The following is a 16646-nucleotide window of genomic DNA, read 5'->3' as shown; positions in this document are numbered from 1 at the left end:
TCCAAAAATTACAGCATATGATAATTCAGACAATTTTCAAAAACTGACACTCACATACCGTAATATATTGTATTAAGTCAAAAATAATTATTGTTAAAAAAAGATTATAAAGTTCTTGTTATTGGCATGTTAGATATTAATTGAGAACTTCTAACATTTGGTGGTTTGGTGTAGTATTTATTTAGTTGATATTAAGCTTATTTGTATTTTAAATATTTTGTGCAATTAGTCAAGTACATGCGGAGCAAAGTGAAATAGTTTATTTCGTTTACTCACTCAATGTGTTCATTTGTTAATTAATTCAATTACATTCCTTCGTTTAGTAATTCTCTTATTTATTCTTTCATTCACTTTTTTTTCTTGTTCATTGACTCTTTTACTCACTCGTTTTTTTCTTTATATTAACTTAATTATTCGTTTATTGTTTTAATATGTTTTCATTTATTCATTCAAACTTTTATTTACTGATTAATTTAATCAAAAATATTTTCTATAATCGACAAGAACATGTTTCATTTGGGATTTTTTTTTTTTCACTTTTCCCCCCCATGAAAAAAAAAATCCACTATTTTTTGAAGGTGAAATTAACTACCTAAAATAAAAAACACAGTTTCAACGCAAGTTTTATTATAAAACACAATGTTCTTTCTTTGTGTACTGTAATTTTCAAATCAAATTTCCAATTTCTTTATTTTGAAAACGCTTAGTCACCAGAGCTAGTCACTTTGCCCCACATTCCAATACTCCTATTTTCATATGTTTAGGCTGCTTGAAATTTTTAGTTCCCTCTCTCATGAAATTCTTCTATCTTCCCTCTCTCACGAAATTCTTTTATCTTACATTTTAACAGCAGTCAACTAGCATTTTAAAACTATAATGCTTTCAGAGGCATTTGTTGTAATCTGTAATATTTCATCGTTCTCTACTATTTATGATATTATGATATTATGCGCCATACTAATTACATATCCTCCCTTTTGATGCCTTTGCTTTCGTCTAATTACATTACATCAATTGCACTGAATTAACTTTCGTAACTTCCAGTAACATTGACGGTAGAGCAGAAGACTTTAACGCCATTCGGTCAAGTCTGAATCCTGGTAGAAATATGAACATTAATGAGATAGATTGATTGATATAGCATTTTTCAGATCATGTTCAAAGCTCAAAATCCATTTTAAACTATAAGTCTCCCAGTGATTCACAGGGTACCTTGTGTTTGGTCTGTTTAGTCTGGTATAAGTGTCCGGTCGTTGACTAGCAAAGTACCAAGCAACAATTCCACTCCAGACCTAATAAATATGATTTGCTTCTGTTAGATCTAAGGACCAGTTTTTAAATTCTTGGAAGTAGAAAGAGCGCGACTTCGCAGATTCTCGAGGCGACCTTTGAACTACAAATTAAAAGAAGGATTTTTGTTTCCGAAATACTATTTTGTTTTGTGGACGAATTAGTCAAATCTAAAGTTGAAAAATAACAGTTCAGAATGAGAAAGAAAGTAAAAAAAAAGAAAGAAAAGGCACCTAAATCCTTACAAGGGTGGATTTATTTCCTACTTTGGGCTCGAACTATTCGAATTATTAGCCATATTTTCCGTGTGATAGTTTGCACTTGCTGACATTTTATAACTATTCAAGAATCCAAATAGCGAAATTATCTTGATGTCTGAGATGTTTTATTGCACAAAAATCTTAATATTCTTTGCATAGTCATGAGAATTAACTAGTAAATTATTAACCGACTTCATGCTCGGGACGCTTCTGAATTCTTTGGAGGATATAAGCGCTGCTTTTGAAGATGCATAAGTAGAAAGCTAAATTGAGGTGTGCAAAGCTCCAGCCAATGCCGAACAATTTAGCCCCGTAACTCATGGCAGCATCAGCAGCGGATTTTACACCAGAATGAGATCATTTCCAAAATTTTAAAAGTATTATTTTCTGAAAGAGCATGCTTAAAAACATAGGATATGACCATTTTTTGATAAATTTGTTTTCGTTTAATATTAAAAAAAAAAAAAAAAAAACTTAAATCGCAGCGCTTTTATTGTTTACGGCTTCTGCCAATGACATCACAAATGATGAAATGCCATTCAGTGTTGCCATTCACAGTGCAAAATATTTAATTCTCATCTTTACTCACGTTTATTGGCAACGATTTGGTTGATAGCAAGCGTATAGTGCAATTTTAATTCGCTGCTCGATTATCATAACATGGAAACGTAGTAAAAAGATGCGGCAAAGTGCATCATTGTGACGTCATCAAGACCACAACTTGTTTGAAAATACGAACATTTAAAAAAAAATAATTTAAAAAAACTGTTGGGAAAATGAAAGTATTTTCTGGGTCCATGTTTTTTTTTTTTTTTTGCTCTTCTATCCATTTCAATGACTAAAAGTAGTACTTTTGACGGAAGGAAACCACACCATTACAGTAAAAACTGCTAAAAAAACATAAATGCTGGGAAACTTTCAAAAATTGTTCTAAATCTTCTCCGATAGCAATGATATTGTTAAACAGGCATTTATAATGTGAAAAACTCTTACATGCTGCAAAAACATCCGAAAGTTATTAAAAAAGCTATATTTGAAATATTCGATATCATGGGAATTCATATCATGGGAATTTTTAAATAGGGGAATATGGGGCAAAGTGAAATGTTCAAATATTTACTCTGCTTTTAGTGCTACCTGCTTAGTGATATTTTAACTATGTGTAATGCATGTAGTGTCTTCTAGTCAAGAAAAACTTACCTCTGAAAATCAAAGAACAAGATAATACAAGCCATTTTTAAAAATTGATACTCATTTTGTAATATATTTTGCTGAAAGCCAAAAATGATTTCGGTTATTATTAAATGATAAAGTTATTGTTATTAATATTTTAAATATTTATTCAGACCTATTAATACACGCTGCAGAATTTATTTGCTTAATGTTAAACTTATTAGTGTTTCAAATGCTTTGTACAGTTAGTCAAGTGCATACGGGGCAAAGTGGATGGGGCAAAGTGAAATATAGTCCATTTCGTTTACTTATTCAATCATTTATAAAATCATTTACGTATTAGTTAATTAGTTGTTCCATTGACATTCTTTCTTTTAAAAATTTACTTACATATTTGTTCATTCATTCCCTCATATATTTTTCTTCATTCGCTATATTATTCATTCATTTAATTTTCCCTTGTATTATTTATTTATATATTTATTTATTCGTTTATTGTTTCATTTTATGTTCATTTCTTCATTCATTTTTTATTAACTCATTTATTCGATCAAAAATATCTTCAACAATTGAACAGAAAATATTTCATAAGAAAAATATTTTATTTTTCACTTTGCCCCATGAAAAAAAGGAGGAAACAATTTCCACCATTTTTTTAAGGTACAAATTTACTGTCAAAAATAAAAAATAATGTTTCAGTGCAAGTTTTATTATAAAATATAGTGTTGTTTCTTCATGTACCGTAATTTTCAGAACAAATTTCTAATTTGTTCATTTTGAAAAAAAAAAAAAAAAAGTAAGCAAATTTAACCATTTCACTCTGCCCTATATTCTCCTACATAATTTATAACTTCTGTTATAAACTAAAAATCTATCAACTTCAAGGGTAGTTAAAACAGTATTAAATGGTTCATTTATTTTTTTACCATAGTTTAAATAAAAAGTTACTGATTCCGTTTTTTAGTTTTCCATATTACCCTTGAAATATTTTACCCTACGTTTCATTCGTAATTTTTTAATTTAACATTTTATTTTCAGGTATTCCTTGGTGATGACTAAAAATAAAAGTTACTGCACATTTTTAGCTAGTTTAACTAGTGAAAAATCCTTGGACTTCTTGATTTGTCTTTGAGATCGCTGGAAAACACTCGGCTACTGAAATAACATTATTGAGTTTGTTGCAATGTAAACAATACAGTGAAATCCCGTTACAACGAACTTCAAGGGACCGCAAGCTTTGTTCGTTGTAACGGGAATTTCGTTGTAATGGAATTCAAGTAATGTAATCGAAATTATATAGGGACTGAAAATGTAGTTCGTTGAAAAGGAAATTTCGTTGTATTGGTATTCGTTGTAACGGAATTTCATATTTGTTTTCTCACTCTACATACCGGCGCAAACAACTTGGCGAAATCCATCTTTCTCCTTTATCTAATTTTGAAGATTAATCAAGGAATGGATTGAAAACAAAGGATTCTTTGCATTTCTGAAACTTGTAGAGTATTAGAGGTTGAAAATCTATCGTTGCAAAACTCAATTTGTGCAGTATTTAGTGAAATGCTTATGCACCAAATCCGTCAAATATATAGCAAAGGCTAATACATTCTTGCAACGTTCTGCCGTTTTTTATCATCCTAAAATAAATAACTTATCTCGTACCGGAAGGCATGGAAATGACATTGAATTCATGAAATTAAACATGAAAAGGAGACCTCAGACAGTGGTATGGGTTGAGGAGGATTGGCGAAATATGGTGCAAGTTCCCAGAAAGTCAGTAATTACAATCGTATTTACTTTTCAAAGTTCCTAAAAGCATTTTTGTGGAAAAAAATAACAAAGTTATTTTAAATACAGAGAAGTTTACCTCCGCATCCAACGTTGTTGGTTGCCCTGGAACCGATAGCTGATTGGCTGTCACTATACTTTTGGGTGTAGTGTTATGATTGTTTGTGTTGCTTGGAGACTGATGAGATTGCGGCACCCTCTGGAAAAAAAATATTTATTTTCAAATAACTATATTCGTAGTAATTGCAGAAATTAGCTTCATACTTTGAATTTCAATTTCTGCAATAATTTTGAAAATTAATTACTTTTTCAAGTTTGAAGGTGTACCTGTAAGACACGCATGATTCAATAGAGTGGATTTTGATCATGTTCACATGTGCGTAGGACGGTGTAAGAAAAATTCGTGCATCGATTGCATGAGAAAAAATGGATTAGGATGTTTTTTTTTTTTTATTAAATGCTATTCACAATGCTACATTTATACTTACAAATAAAAACAGTATAGAGTAATCAGAAAATGTGTGGCCAAATATTGAAGAGAGTTACAGTTGCCGAATATAAAAGCATTTGCTATTGATTACGTGTCGCAATACGAAACGTCAAGGTGGAAGAGTGCACTATGTAGGGCAGTCGAAAAAAGGGTGCAATGCGGGAAGTTGCCTGCCTGCTGCTGTGCGATACTATACAGCACACAGCGCTGCAATACTGCTGGAGATATACAGAACATGGCTGGTATTAAAATGATAATGTACACCGCTCTATGTAGAGGCGATGTGAAGCTGTGAATACTGTATTAAATTACAGCGGAATGCAGCTTCTCGTATTGGCTTCTTGTTTCGACTGCCCGACAGCCGAAGAGTTCTTTACCATTTTCATGTGGGGTTTTCGGAAACGCGTGAGCATGAGCGGAAGGTTAAGTTTAATAGCCTAGGGGAGAACATAAATATTGTCCAATGAGCAAGGCAAAAGAATGAGTTTACGCTTGGTAATAATTCAAATACTCTTATGCAGAAGTTGCAGTCTTTAGCTGTTTATAGAAAGCGCGCGTACTTATTTCTGCTTGTGAACCAATGCATAAAAACTCATAAGTTCTTTTAGTGTGAGAAGATTTCCTTCTAGAGTGCGCCATGCGATGACTGCAGCACGATAATCCTAAAACATCATGAAGGGAATAGCGAATAGAAGTGTTAGAAGATTTGTTTAAAGTTATGTATCTGTGTTTGTCAATTTTGATAATATTTTTGCATTTCGTGTTTTTTAAAGAAAGAAAAAAGGAAAAAAACGTAATCCCTTAAATCGTGGTATTTATGACACCTCATTTAATTATGAAAACTAAGTTTAAATAACTGTTCACTAAATCTAAAGCAAAATGGAGAGTTATATGACATTTACGAACAAGCGACTATTTAGAACTGCTAGTGTGCTCTCTTTTAAAAGAATACATCATGAGTTTAATGATATATCTTTAATGATATATTTTTATGAAATACTTAATTTTATCGTATGAATAGAAATGCATATGTTTTCATAAAGACATACACATTTCGTGTTAACATTGTAGGGATAGTTTGATGATTAGAGAAAAATATATTCTTGATAAAAATCAAGTCGAACGTCTTTTACTTTAAGTTACCCACCCAAATGTTTCCAGCTTTGCGCACTGTTCTGAAAATTTAAGTTTAAAAACATCTTTTTTTGCTTACGGTGACGTCTACGGCGATCGGGTTGGACACCGGATAGCTTGTTTTTTCAGCTTTACCAGCGTTCCTGCAGAGCTCCGTCACTTCTGCAGACAAGGCAGTGACGTCTTGGTCTAAGGCCTTCCAGACGTCCATAAACACTTCGACGTTTTCGCGCGCCACCTTGCTCGAAGGATGGAGGAAAAGAGTGTGACACGCACTCAGCACCTAAACATAATGAACCAGAATGGAACATTATTCGATCGAAGAATACCTAGACAATACGAGGACACTCAACAAAAAAACTGTAGTAAGGTCATTGGTTAAAAATAAAATATTTTGAGATTAAATTTCAATTGTGATGTCAGTGGCGGATTTGCCACGACACAATAGGGAAGTTGCAACCTATTAAATGTTCATATTTTGGCTATTGGATATTGTTAATTGACCCTCAAAACTAAAAAATTCAACATCGCCGAATTTTAAAACACCGTGGTTGATTTTGAATGAAATTTTAAGAATCCACGGTCAAAAGTGCGCTCTTCTGAAACGTCACGAGCCTACGTCACAGGGCGCGAATGGGCAGCCTTCCGCCGAAGATCCCTTGTTTTCGCTACGGACATTTTGAGCGCGCTGATATTTTTCTTTTTTAGAAATTCAATAATCCTTTTGAACACACTATGAAGACCGGATTCGTTAAAGCACAATCTAAATAATCTTCCTCATGTAACATCAATGATGATATTCGAATATTTCCGAGAGGATGAGAGTCCAGAAACGCGAGGAGTTAAATGCGAAGAGATAAGCCTTTTACGTTTCATCTTCGAAGTGGAATGCGTGACTTTCGGCTTCTCCCCTATCGGAAGAGCGCATGATGTCACTTCCTATGCCATTTGACGTCATAAGCGCTTGAACTTTAAAAATTAATTTAAAAAAAACTACTTATCGTATCGCAAAAATTTTTTCACCTATGATGTTCATACATGTTACTCTGTCATATAAAAATAAAATTGAAAAATCGAAAACTTCCCTATTGCGAGGAGCCTCCATGACCTAGGGGTCTGAAAGGGACCCAATAACACATATGAAAATAATTGATGTAGTTCGATTCGTCTCTAAGAAGCCCACAAACCTGTAAATCCACTACTCTGTGAAACACGCAAGTCTATTTAGGTCAGATTTATTAGCGAAGAAGAAAAGTATAAGCTCAATGAGTATTCAGATTAATTTCTATCTCAGTCAAAATGTTGCTGTGCTATGTTCATTACTTTTATTTTTCTCTCGTTTTGTGGACTTTTAAGGCAATAATTTTTTGTTCGACCTGCAATGATGTAATGCTGTAGCAATCCCACGGTCATCGAGCCCAATGATAAATCTTTTTAAATTTTAGCATGAATAAATAACTAACCATTTTTTATGAAGTAAAAAGTAATAAATGCACAAAAATGTGAAGTTGTCTTTGGATATAAAAGAAAAGTTTAAGTGGTCAAAGACGAAAAAAAAATGTTTAAAAAATCTGCAGTTTTTTTAATGCTGAATAAAAAAGAATGCAATCGGGGCTAAAAATTAAGATTTGACATCGATAACAAGTTATCAGGATTAGTTTTAGCATTGTGATCAGCTGATATTAAAATATGAATAGAGACATCAAGGAGTTTTGGACTTTGTGAAAATGTCGATGTCATTTAATTCCTTAACCATTGAAAATATATCTTCTTCGTACCTGTGGTCCGTAAACTTGAAGGCAAGCTTCCGTGTTCTTCGACAAGACTTGGACTGATTCTGCACTGGCTACATGGTGTAGGAGTTTACACACCTACAAAACAAACACTTTATATTTTTTGACAATCGACGAGGTGTCATAACATTGTAATTTGTTTCCTGCAATGGAGTTTTGAAGTGAGTTAAACATCAGAAAAGTGCATAAAAAACAAACTTTGTGTGAAACTATCTGATGCCATTGACAAGTCAGGTCAGAAAACTTGGTGTTAAGTGACTGACATATGAATGTCCACTACGCGTTTCAGAATCCTCCACGAATTCCTTGCATTTCAATTAAAAGTTAAATATTGGGGATTTCTCTTACACGTTAAGTTAAATCAAATAATTTTTCACATACTAGTTTTGTTAAGTGCAAAAAACTACCGTAAAACCGTTCAACTTTAAGAACAGTGTTGCAACTTAAAACCATTGAAGGAATCTGGTAGTATGTGCCATGTAGTGGTCGTTGAAACAAAGCTTAAGTCTTTAAAAAAAGTTCAGTAGGTTCGCAAGTGTTGTCCAGCGAAGTTCATGTTGTTTACCCCAAGCTCCAGTGTTATTAATCTCGTGTCAACAATCATTTGTGTTGGGAGGTTTTTTGAAAATTTTGCTTCAGCTCTCAAAGTCTCCTTCGAAACCGATTTTTACCGATTGATTTCTCTGAAGGTTAATTTAGGGGGGGGGGGGTATGTTAGGTCACTTTATTACTTAGGCATCTAATATGGTTTAGCCTTATGGGCGAATCCTGATGTTGCTTTGTTTATTTGTCGTTTCGGAGTAAACAAAATACGGGAATTCGAGTTGCAACTTTAGACCACTCAGTTTTACTATCGTTTGTAAATATTTTGCGAACAATTTTCAGCAGCTAAGATTTCTTGAACAGTTTTTTAGTTATTAGGGATTTTTTTTTTTTTTTTGGTTTTAGATATGAATCCAGGGAAAAGAAAGAAGATAGGCGGCTGTCCTTACCTCAAATATTCGCCAGAACTGATGGAAAAGGTGAGCCAAGAATTCAGGAGCAACCAAATTTCAACAAGGAAGGCAAAAAAGAATAAATTTTGGTGTTGACTTCATTCCCTCGATGTCATTTGGTACAAAAAAAAAAAAAAAGTGACAACGAAGAAACCTACCCAATAGGGACAAAATTTGTATCAAGCCCCTGTAAAAAAAGATAAACAAAAATGTCCTTGTAAAAAAACAGATAAATAAAATCCAGGTGTAGGTACCTACTAATTGCTTTTTCAAACTATCTTACGTTTATATTTATATATCTGAATAAAATATTGTGTTTTTTCACAATTGATTTTATTTAAAAAAACCTTAAAATGACCGAAAAAAGTATTAAAAAATTATAAATCGGAAAAAGTAAGTACAAAAATTTTTTTTAAATAAATTTTTGCATGTACGAGATTGGAACAAAACGATCTATGCATTGTAACTGTAGACCGGAGCGGTTTAGCGTTGCATATCTAGGAAAATATGAGGTGATATGAAGTTGTCACCACCATATGCAAACTTTATACCACTATACAAAAAATTCCCCCTTCCTTTGTGTATAAATTAGAATTTTTTTTGAAGTATCACTCTACAGCTGAGATGTATGGTAGTGTATGATTAAATTCTCAACCTTTTTTGGCAAAGAATGAAGAAAATATTTAGAAAATACACATAAAGTGGTCTAAAGTTGTACAGTTTTACGGTGTGTGTGTGTAGCAATTGATTTTTCTTCTCTCCTCTCTCTCCGTCATTTTCTGTTTTTTAAGAATCAAAACTTGTTAATATGTTTGTATAATAAATTAACTTTATGTGCCTATTATTCAAGTAAGATTAAATTCCACCCCATCTTTTAACAAAATATTTTGCAATCTCCCATTCTTATGTGGACAAAAGTTATTTAGCGAGGAGAACTCTTCGTGATCTCTGCCTTCTAATTTGTGATCAATTTTAAAAGATATCAAAAGAGTAAATAAAAGCTAAACTTTATTTGATTAGTGAAGAAACAGTCAACCTTTTAAAAAAGTAAATGATTCTACAACTAAGAAAGTTTTAAGCTTTTCACTAAAGCGTCGGAAAAGAATTGTGGTTCACCAATGTTTGACCCACTCTCTTAAGTATCGACTTTTTTTTTTTTGGCCAAATACGAGGCACATAATATCGGTTAAAGTCTTAAATAGTTCTCTTATTTGTGAGTAGTGTTTTATGTTCTACGAAATTTTTCAAGCGATTTCTAAAACAAACAAAACATAATTAAGTAATAATATTAAGTCCGTTTCATTTTAGTAGTAGAGAAAATACTCTATCTGTACAATGTTCAAAATCACGGTGGCTATGGCAGGGATGGATAACCCTTTGGGAGAGGGAAAGAAAAAGAAGAAAAAATGTCATGCGGGCTTGAGCAGCTTTTTAGCAGCTTTGTATAAACGTATTAAAAAATACATACCATAATTTCGTTTAGTCGTACAATAGTAAGTAAAACGAATAAAAATCTCCATAAAATCATTCATATAGAAGAAAACGAAATTTGTGAATTCAAAAAATCTGTCCACGAATGGGTTTACGACAATTTGACTGATGAAGCCACTGTACACATCGTACGAGTGTTTTAGCCCTTGTTTTTGTGCTTCTTGTTTTCTACCCTTGAAATCTTATTTTGAATAATGCTTCCTAAAATTGTTTTTCTTTTTTTTTCGGTTTTTAATTGAAAAAAAAAAAAAAAAAAAAACCTACTACAAATTTAAAGTTTCATAGGTTTCTAAATAATTTGACAATTTTTATTCAAATTGTTTCTTTTCTGAAGTTTAAAAATACAAATCAAATTGTTATTATTGCAAATATTTTGCTTGAGTATAGCCCAGTGCAGGATTTTGCATTAGTACATTTAAACTGAATCAACCATTCTGCTTTATTCAGCTCAAGGATTACTTTCGGCATTGAATTTGAGATAACATCGTTTCTGAGCATTCCCGGTATTGTTTGAACTATATTATTTGAGTTTCCAACCATTTTTGCAAACGGTTTTTTTTTTTTTTTTTTTTGCTTTAGTTGGCTTGCATTAGTTGGTTCGATCGCATGTATTAAAGACTTACCTCTTGCAGATGGTCTGATTGTTCACTAAACCTCTCACTAAATTCTTCCAGTCTTGCGTGGTCCCCAGTGATGGAGGCATGCTTCAACCTGTTTAGTAGTGTTGATTTGTCAATGTACTTTAAAAGATCTTCTGCTTGTTCTAGCGCTGTCGTCTGTAACTGAAAGGAAAAAAACATTGAAAAAAAGAGTTAAATAAATTTAAAATAAAGAAAAGTGAAATATTTTAAAGTTTGATTGTTATCTTTAACTTACAGAATTGAACAAGGTCTTGAAGTTGACATTCTTGAATTAAGGATCACTAACAGATCATATATGGTTTTCTTTCTTTTTTTTTTTTATAATCTCTCACTTTACATTAATGTGCCCGAATAGAAGCATACTTATGATCTTCTAAAATTATAACTAGCCAAATGAAATTATCAGTGCGAAGTTTGTGTAGGCTATTTTTGAAAATGATCAAAATTAAGACCAACGAACGAATTCTCAGAACTAAACATCATCTAGAGTTACCACAAACAGTTAAATAATGGATGGTAATATGGAGCCCTGCTTTTTTTTTTTTTTTTTTTGACTTACCAGTTCTAAAAATTTTAGAAAACTGTTTCTCCCTATAGTTACACTATGAGTCATACACTATGAATTTCAAGTAATACCACTATGAAATTCAAATTTACTCTCCCTTAACCTTAGCAAAATTTTAATTTTTTGAAAAAAAGTAAAAGTGGTACATTTGACATGTGATGTGGATTCGTAGTGCTTTTTTTTAATTAACTAGGCTATTTTTGGAATATTTTACATGGGAAACAATATATTAGCAACGTTTACAAGTAAAGAATTATCTTTTATTAAGAGAAAAAGATAACAAAAAGAAACAAAGGAAGTTTAAAGATAACAACGACGTCAAACAGCACATAATGTTTAAGTTAAACTTGACAAAATCGGGTACTGTGCCTACAGCTCACAAAATATGTTTTATCTCAGAGCCAGATGGACGTAAATCACACAATGGTAATTTTACAGTTGAGAGGAAGCACTTTTCTGGAGCATGGAGGAGATTGGACGAGTGATCTTTCAACCACGGTAAAAAATTGAAAAGGAATTTTTTAAAAAAGAATTACGTTTCACACATGGCTCGATGCAGAATAGGCTTCTACATACAATGCACAAACGGAAAAACGCAAGTTTTGGAAGCAGTCTTTCTCTGAGGTTATTTCTCAAAAGTGCTTTTTCATGGGATCACCTTAACTTCCTCTACGCTTTATCAACTTCAGAATTAAGGCATCGTTTAAAAGATTATATTCACCGCTTTCGACAAAAACAAACCGACAATTCTCATTTTCTAAGTTTTGTCTAAAAGTTTTTTTTTTCTTTTTTTAAATTACGTATTGCGTTAATATATAGCACTCCATTGGGTAAGTTGGTTAGAGCGTCGTTATAATAATGCGAAGTTCGTGAACTCCAGTCTCCAGGGACCTGGGTTCGTGATTTTTTTGATTTAAAAATAAATAAATAAATAAATAAAGTCGGATTTTTTAAATTTAAATCAGATTTTTTTGAAATTTTCAATACTTTGTAAATATTAATTACTTTACATTTATAACATAAATTCAATGATTGGCTATTTTCATTTCATGGCAGTAGCTATTTTCGAATACTAGGCATGAGTAGAGCAGTTTTGATATACAAATGCACTATTCAAATTACACCTTTACCTTCCCCCCTCCCTCCTTCCCAGCTACAACCACACTCCTTCAGCTATAATTTTAGGAGACGGTGATACCACTTTTCCTAGAATTATAACTGTCGCATGTTTTAGAACAAAATTTCTTAAAATTAGGCAGTTTTCTATGTTTTTCAGTTTAAAGTGAATAAAAGTTACAAAATGGATTCAATTGTTCAATTGGAATGGAAAATTCAAAAAACCCAATAAAAAATTAATCTGAACTAATGAATTCATTTAGCTCAGCTTAAAATTAGGATAAGTTCTCTATGTATGTATATTCAATTCCCTATGTATTCAAAAAGTTTTTAAGATTTATAAATATGTTATGTTTAGATAAGATGTGATTTTGTTTCATGTTTTGCTAAAGATAAGGTCACCATGTACATTTTTAGTGTAAAATATTATGTTGAACAATTACTTTTCTCAACTATATTATTCATGATGTAAGAAACACTGCAAATTTTTATTTTGTTCTGAACTAATTTTGGGACAAGAGCAATATTGCAAGATTCTGAAAATCTGTTACACACAAAGAAACAGGCATCTATGTAGTTTTGTCAGTTAAAGCTAGTTTAATAAGGCAGTATAGTTGAATGTAGTTCAGCACATTCTAAAAATGATTAATTAATTCATAAAAATAAAATTAACGGGTTTTAATCAATGATTTTGTGAAAAAAAATCACTTGATTGAAATCAATTGATTTAAATCAATAGTTTAAAAAAAATCACTTGATTTAAATCATGATTTTGATCGTGATTTAAATCAAGCTGATTTAAATCAACGAACCCTGCGCCAAGGACGAAAAAAAAAAGAAGAAGAAGAAGGTTGTTTTAATCACTTATTTTCTTCAGCAGAATTCTAATCCAAATGCCCAAGAATCCCAATCCCAATCTAAACTTATTGCAGGATGCTAAGCTACAGTTCTATTTTTGTAAAAATCAGGACACAAAATATAAACTTTTACATGGTAAATCAAAGAATAACTTTTCCAAAATATTTTTACAAAATAGAGGCATTAATTTCGATTTATTTTGCTGGTTTACTTCACATTGCTTTAGCGTATATCATCCCGAAACGGGGGCTCATAAGTTCGTAAGAGCGTCGTGCGAATGACTCGAAGGTCATAGAATTGATCCTACCTCGGACCAGAAAATAAAGTTTTTGTGGTAAATCGTTATGGTAAATCGGAGTATAATATATATCATTTTGTGGGTACGCCATACTATTATACTTCATCAAACTCCATAAGTCTGACATTTGAAAGATTTTTTCACCGCTATCAGTGAAAAACAAACAATTTTGACTGTTACTCGAAAAAATACACTTGAAAAACCAGATATCTGAATACCTGCTGTCGAGCGGGAGTGCTTGGCACGAGTCAGTCAGGTCAAAATTCTGGTTTGTGCAATAGATCCGCAACAGTAGATTCAGTGTCTTGCATTTTGATTTGAGAAACTTATGAACAGAATTTGCTGTTGTACTAAGAACGTACAATTGCATTAAAGGAAATTGAGTGCACAACAGGAAGAGCTGCACGCCATTTGGGTCAAGATTGAAATTCTGATGTTTGCTTGAAAAGCAGTAGTTTGAGTTAAAAGTTGATGAAAAAATCACTCTCAAAAAACTGCAACTCGTAAAATTAAATAAAATTCCCCTTGAATAATAATATTTTCTCAAATCCAGTAGGAAAAGAAAGTATTAAAAAAAGATCCCTGAATCTTGTTAAAATAAAGAAAATTCTAACAGAATTTTGGCGCTAGTTAAGTAATCTACATAGAATTAAGGAGATGAAGTAAACCTCACTTTGTAAATTATTAAGGTAATAGCTTCAAAGAGCAGTCCCATGACAAATAATGAAAATCAGCTTTTCTATAATCTTCATTATCTCCACTTTAGCGCCACCATTATTCCTCCTTCAAATCCTTCTGATTTGAAGATAGTAAGACATATGGCTTAGTTCATCCGAGACATTAAATTTGATTAGGCTATGAAATTCAGATGTTGTGAAATTATGAAGCCCACATATATAAATGATCCATCTAGATAAATAAATGTCCTTCCAATTATCTACTCAAATGAAGCTTTATCAATTAAAAATAAACGTAGTGATTTGAGGCGTTTTCACCTAAATGGTTCAAACTCGGATATTCTCGGCAATCATCCATAGTTTGCTATCAAAATGGATGAATGATTTTATGTAAGAATTTCTGATTTCTGGTGTTTATATGCTTCTTAACCCGGGAATTGAGCAAATCTGGTATTATAACTTGGAGCAAAAGAAACCAGACATATAAATATGTACAATATGCAAACACTGATTTGGTTATGAAATTATATATTTAAAAATTACTTGAAATAGAAAGATTGCTCCTATTATGGTTATTATTAAAACGCTAGTGAGTATATTTTTGAATTAATTTAAATATTAAAATATTTTACTAAATAATCTAATCAATATATGCCTTCATACTTAACAAAACGCTTTTATTTATTAGATTGTTTTTTTTTTTTTTTTTTAACTTGTTCCTGCGGTGATATTTTTAATAATTCAATAAAAAGCGACTTAAGGAAATTTGCAAACGATCAAAAGATTTTCTTCTGTATTCACCAACTTCATATTCCACAATTTGCTATGCTTGATTACCGGGTTGTATTTAACAATTGAGTTTTAACACTTGACATTTTGCTATAATTTTCATTCGATTTGGATTATGTCTACTAATATGTACTTCTACTCCAATTTTTGATGGGTCCGGAATCTTATCGTTTTTCCACTATAGACCATTGTTCTAGAAAAAGGAGTGACAAGTTATTAAAGTGGTGATGTATTTAAATTTGGATAACAAAATACACCAAAAAGTGATAATCATATAAAAGAGATGTCAACTCAACTAATTTTTCCAGCTTTTGACGTTCCTTCAAAACGAAGCACCCAAAGAAGCGTTTAGCCTTTCATGAAACTAAAACTATTTTGGCGCAAAAAAATTTCCAAATTGGTTTAGTACTCCACAAGTTACGTAAACTCTAATCTCATATTATTTGGTCCTCAAGAATAGTTTCAATGCTTGCTGCAGCTATCCCACCCTTTTGGTTGGACATAAAGGGTTTTGAAGCATAATAAATGGAGCAACTTAAATGAAAATCTTTCACGAACGTGTAATTATTGCGTCCTATCGATTAAATGTACGACTCACCAATGATTAGAATTAAGTATAGCTACTTCATTATAATCATCAAAATTTTGTGCTAGGAATGTTCAATAAGCCTTGCTTTCACAAAGAGCCGAAGAAAGTTTTGAACTGCGATGATTGAATTTAACAATTACGAATGACTGATTCGACATAATTGATAAGTTCCGAAACGTGTTTGAGATTAAGTAAGTGTTCAGTTCATGCATTACTAGCAACGACAAAATTAAAATGTTTAAAAAACCCAGACTGAGACGCAACTGTAGAATCAAGAGGGAAAATCTTTTTAAAAGCCTTATATTATTAAAAAGCAATGTCAAGTATTTTGTTTGCTAATAAATAGAAACTGGCAACAGATAAAAATGTAAAATTATTGGGCGATTCTCGAAAAAATGTCCCGTGCGCAACGTCAAGTTTTTTATATTTTTTTCAGCTAACCAAAGCCTTCAAAAATAATGCTGTTGGGAAATAATACATGCTTTAATATACTATCAAAGCATAACAGTTAATACCATATTTAATTAACAGTTACTTGAATAAAATAAAAAAACTTAGCGTGCGTAACGCACGGGACATCTTTTCAATTGCGTTTTATTTCCTTGTCAGCCAACAATGAATTCGGTTATCGATCGCGTGAATAAAGGCTTAGCCGTTATTAAAATCTGCTTTAAAAAACGTTACAATTCAAATTTTTTTAAA

At 31.9% G+C, this 16646-nt stretch overlaps 1 protein-coding gene across 1 annotated transcript in view; it reads right to left on the bottom strand.

The window, feature by feature from the left end:
• The window catches only part of LOC129221145 (alpha-catulin-like), a 139219-nt gene that overhangs the window by 23423 nt on the left and 99150 nt on the right, over positions 1-16646 (bottom strand). Inside the window, exons 9-11 of the mRNA XM_054855629.1 lie at positions 11035-11193; positions 7911-8003; positions 6212-6415 (exon numbers count right to left, since the gene is read on the bottom strand). Of these exons, the coding sequence (XP_054711604.1) occupies positions 6212-6415; positions 7911-8003; positions 11035-11193 (456 nt within the window). The remainder of the gene's footprint in view (positions 1-6211; positions 6416-7910; positions 8004-11034; positions 11194-16646) is intronic.

The sequence above is a fragment of the Uloborus diversus genome, chromosome 1 (assembly GCF_026930045.1).
Source record: "Uloborus diversus isolate 005 chromosome 1, Udiv.v.3.1, whole genome shotgun sequence".
Taxonomy (NCBI): Eukaryota; Metazoa; Arthropoda; class Arachnida; order Araneae; family Uloboridae; genus Uloborus; species Uloborus diversus.
This window is presented reverse-complemented; position numbering and strand designations above follow the sequence as displayed.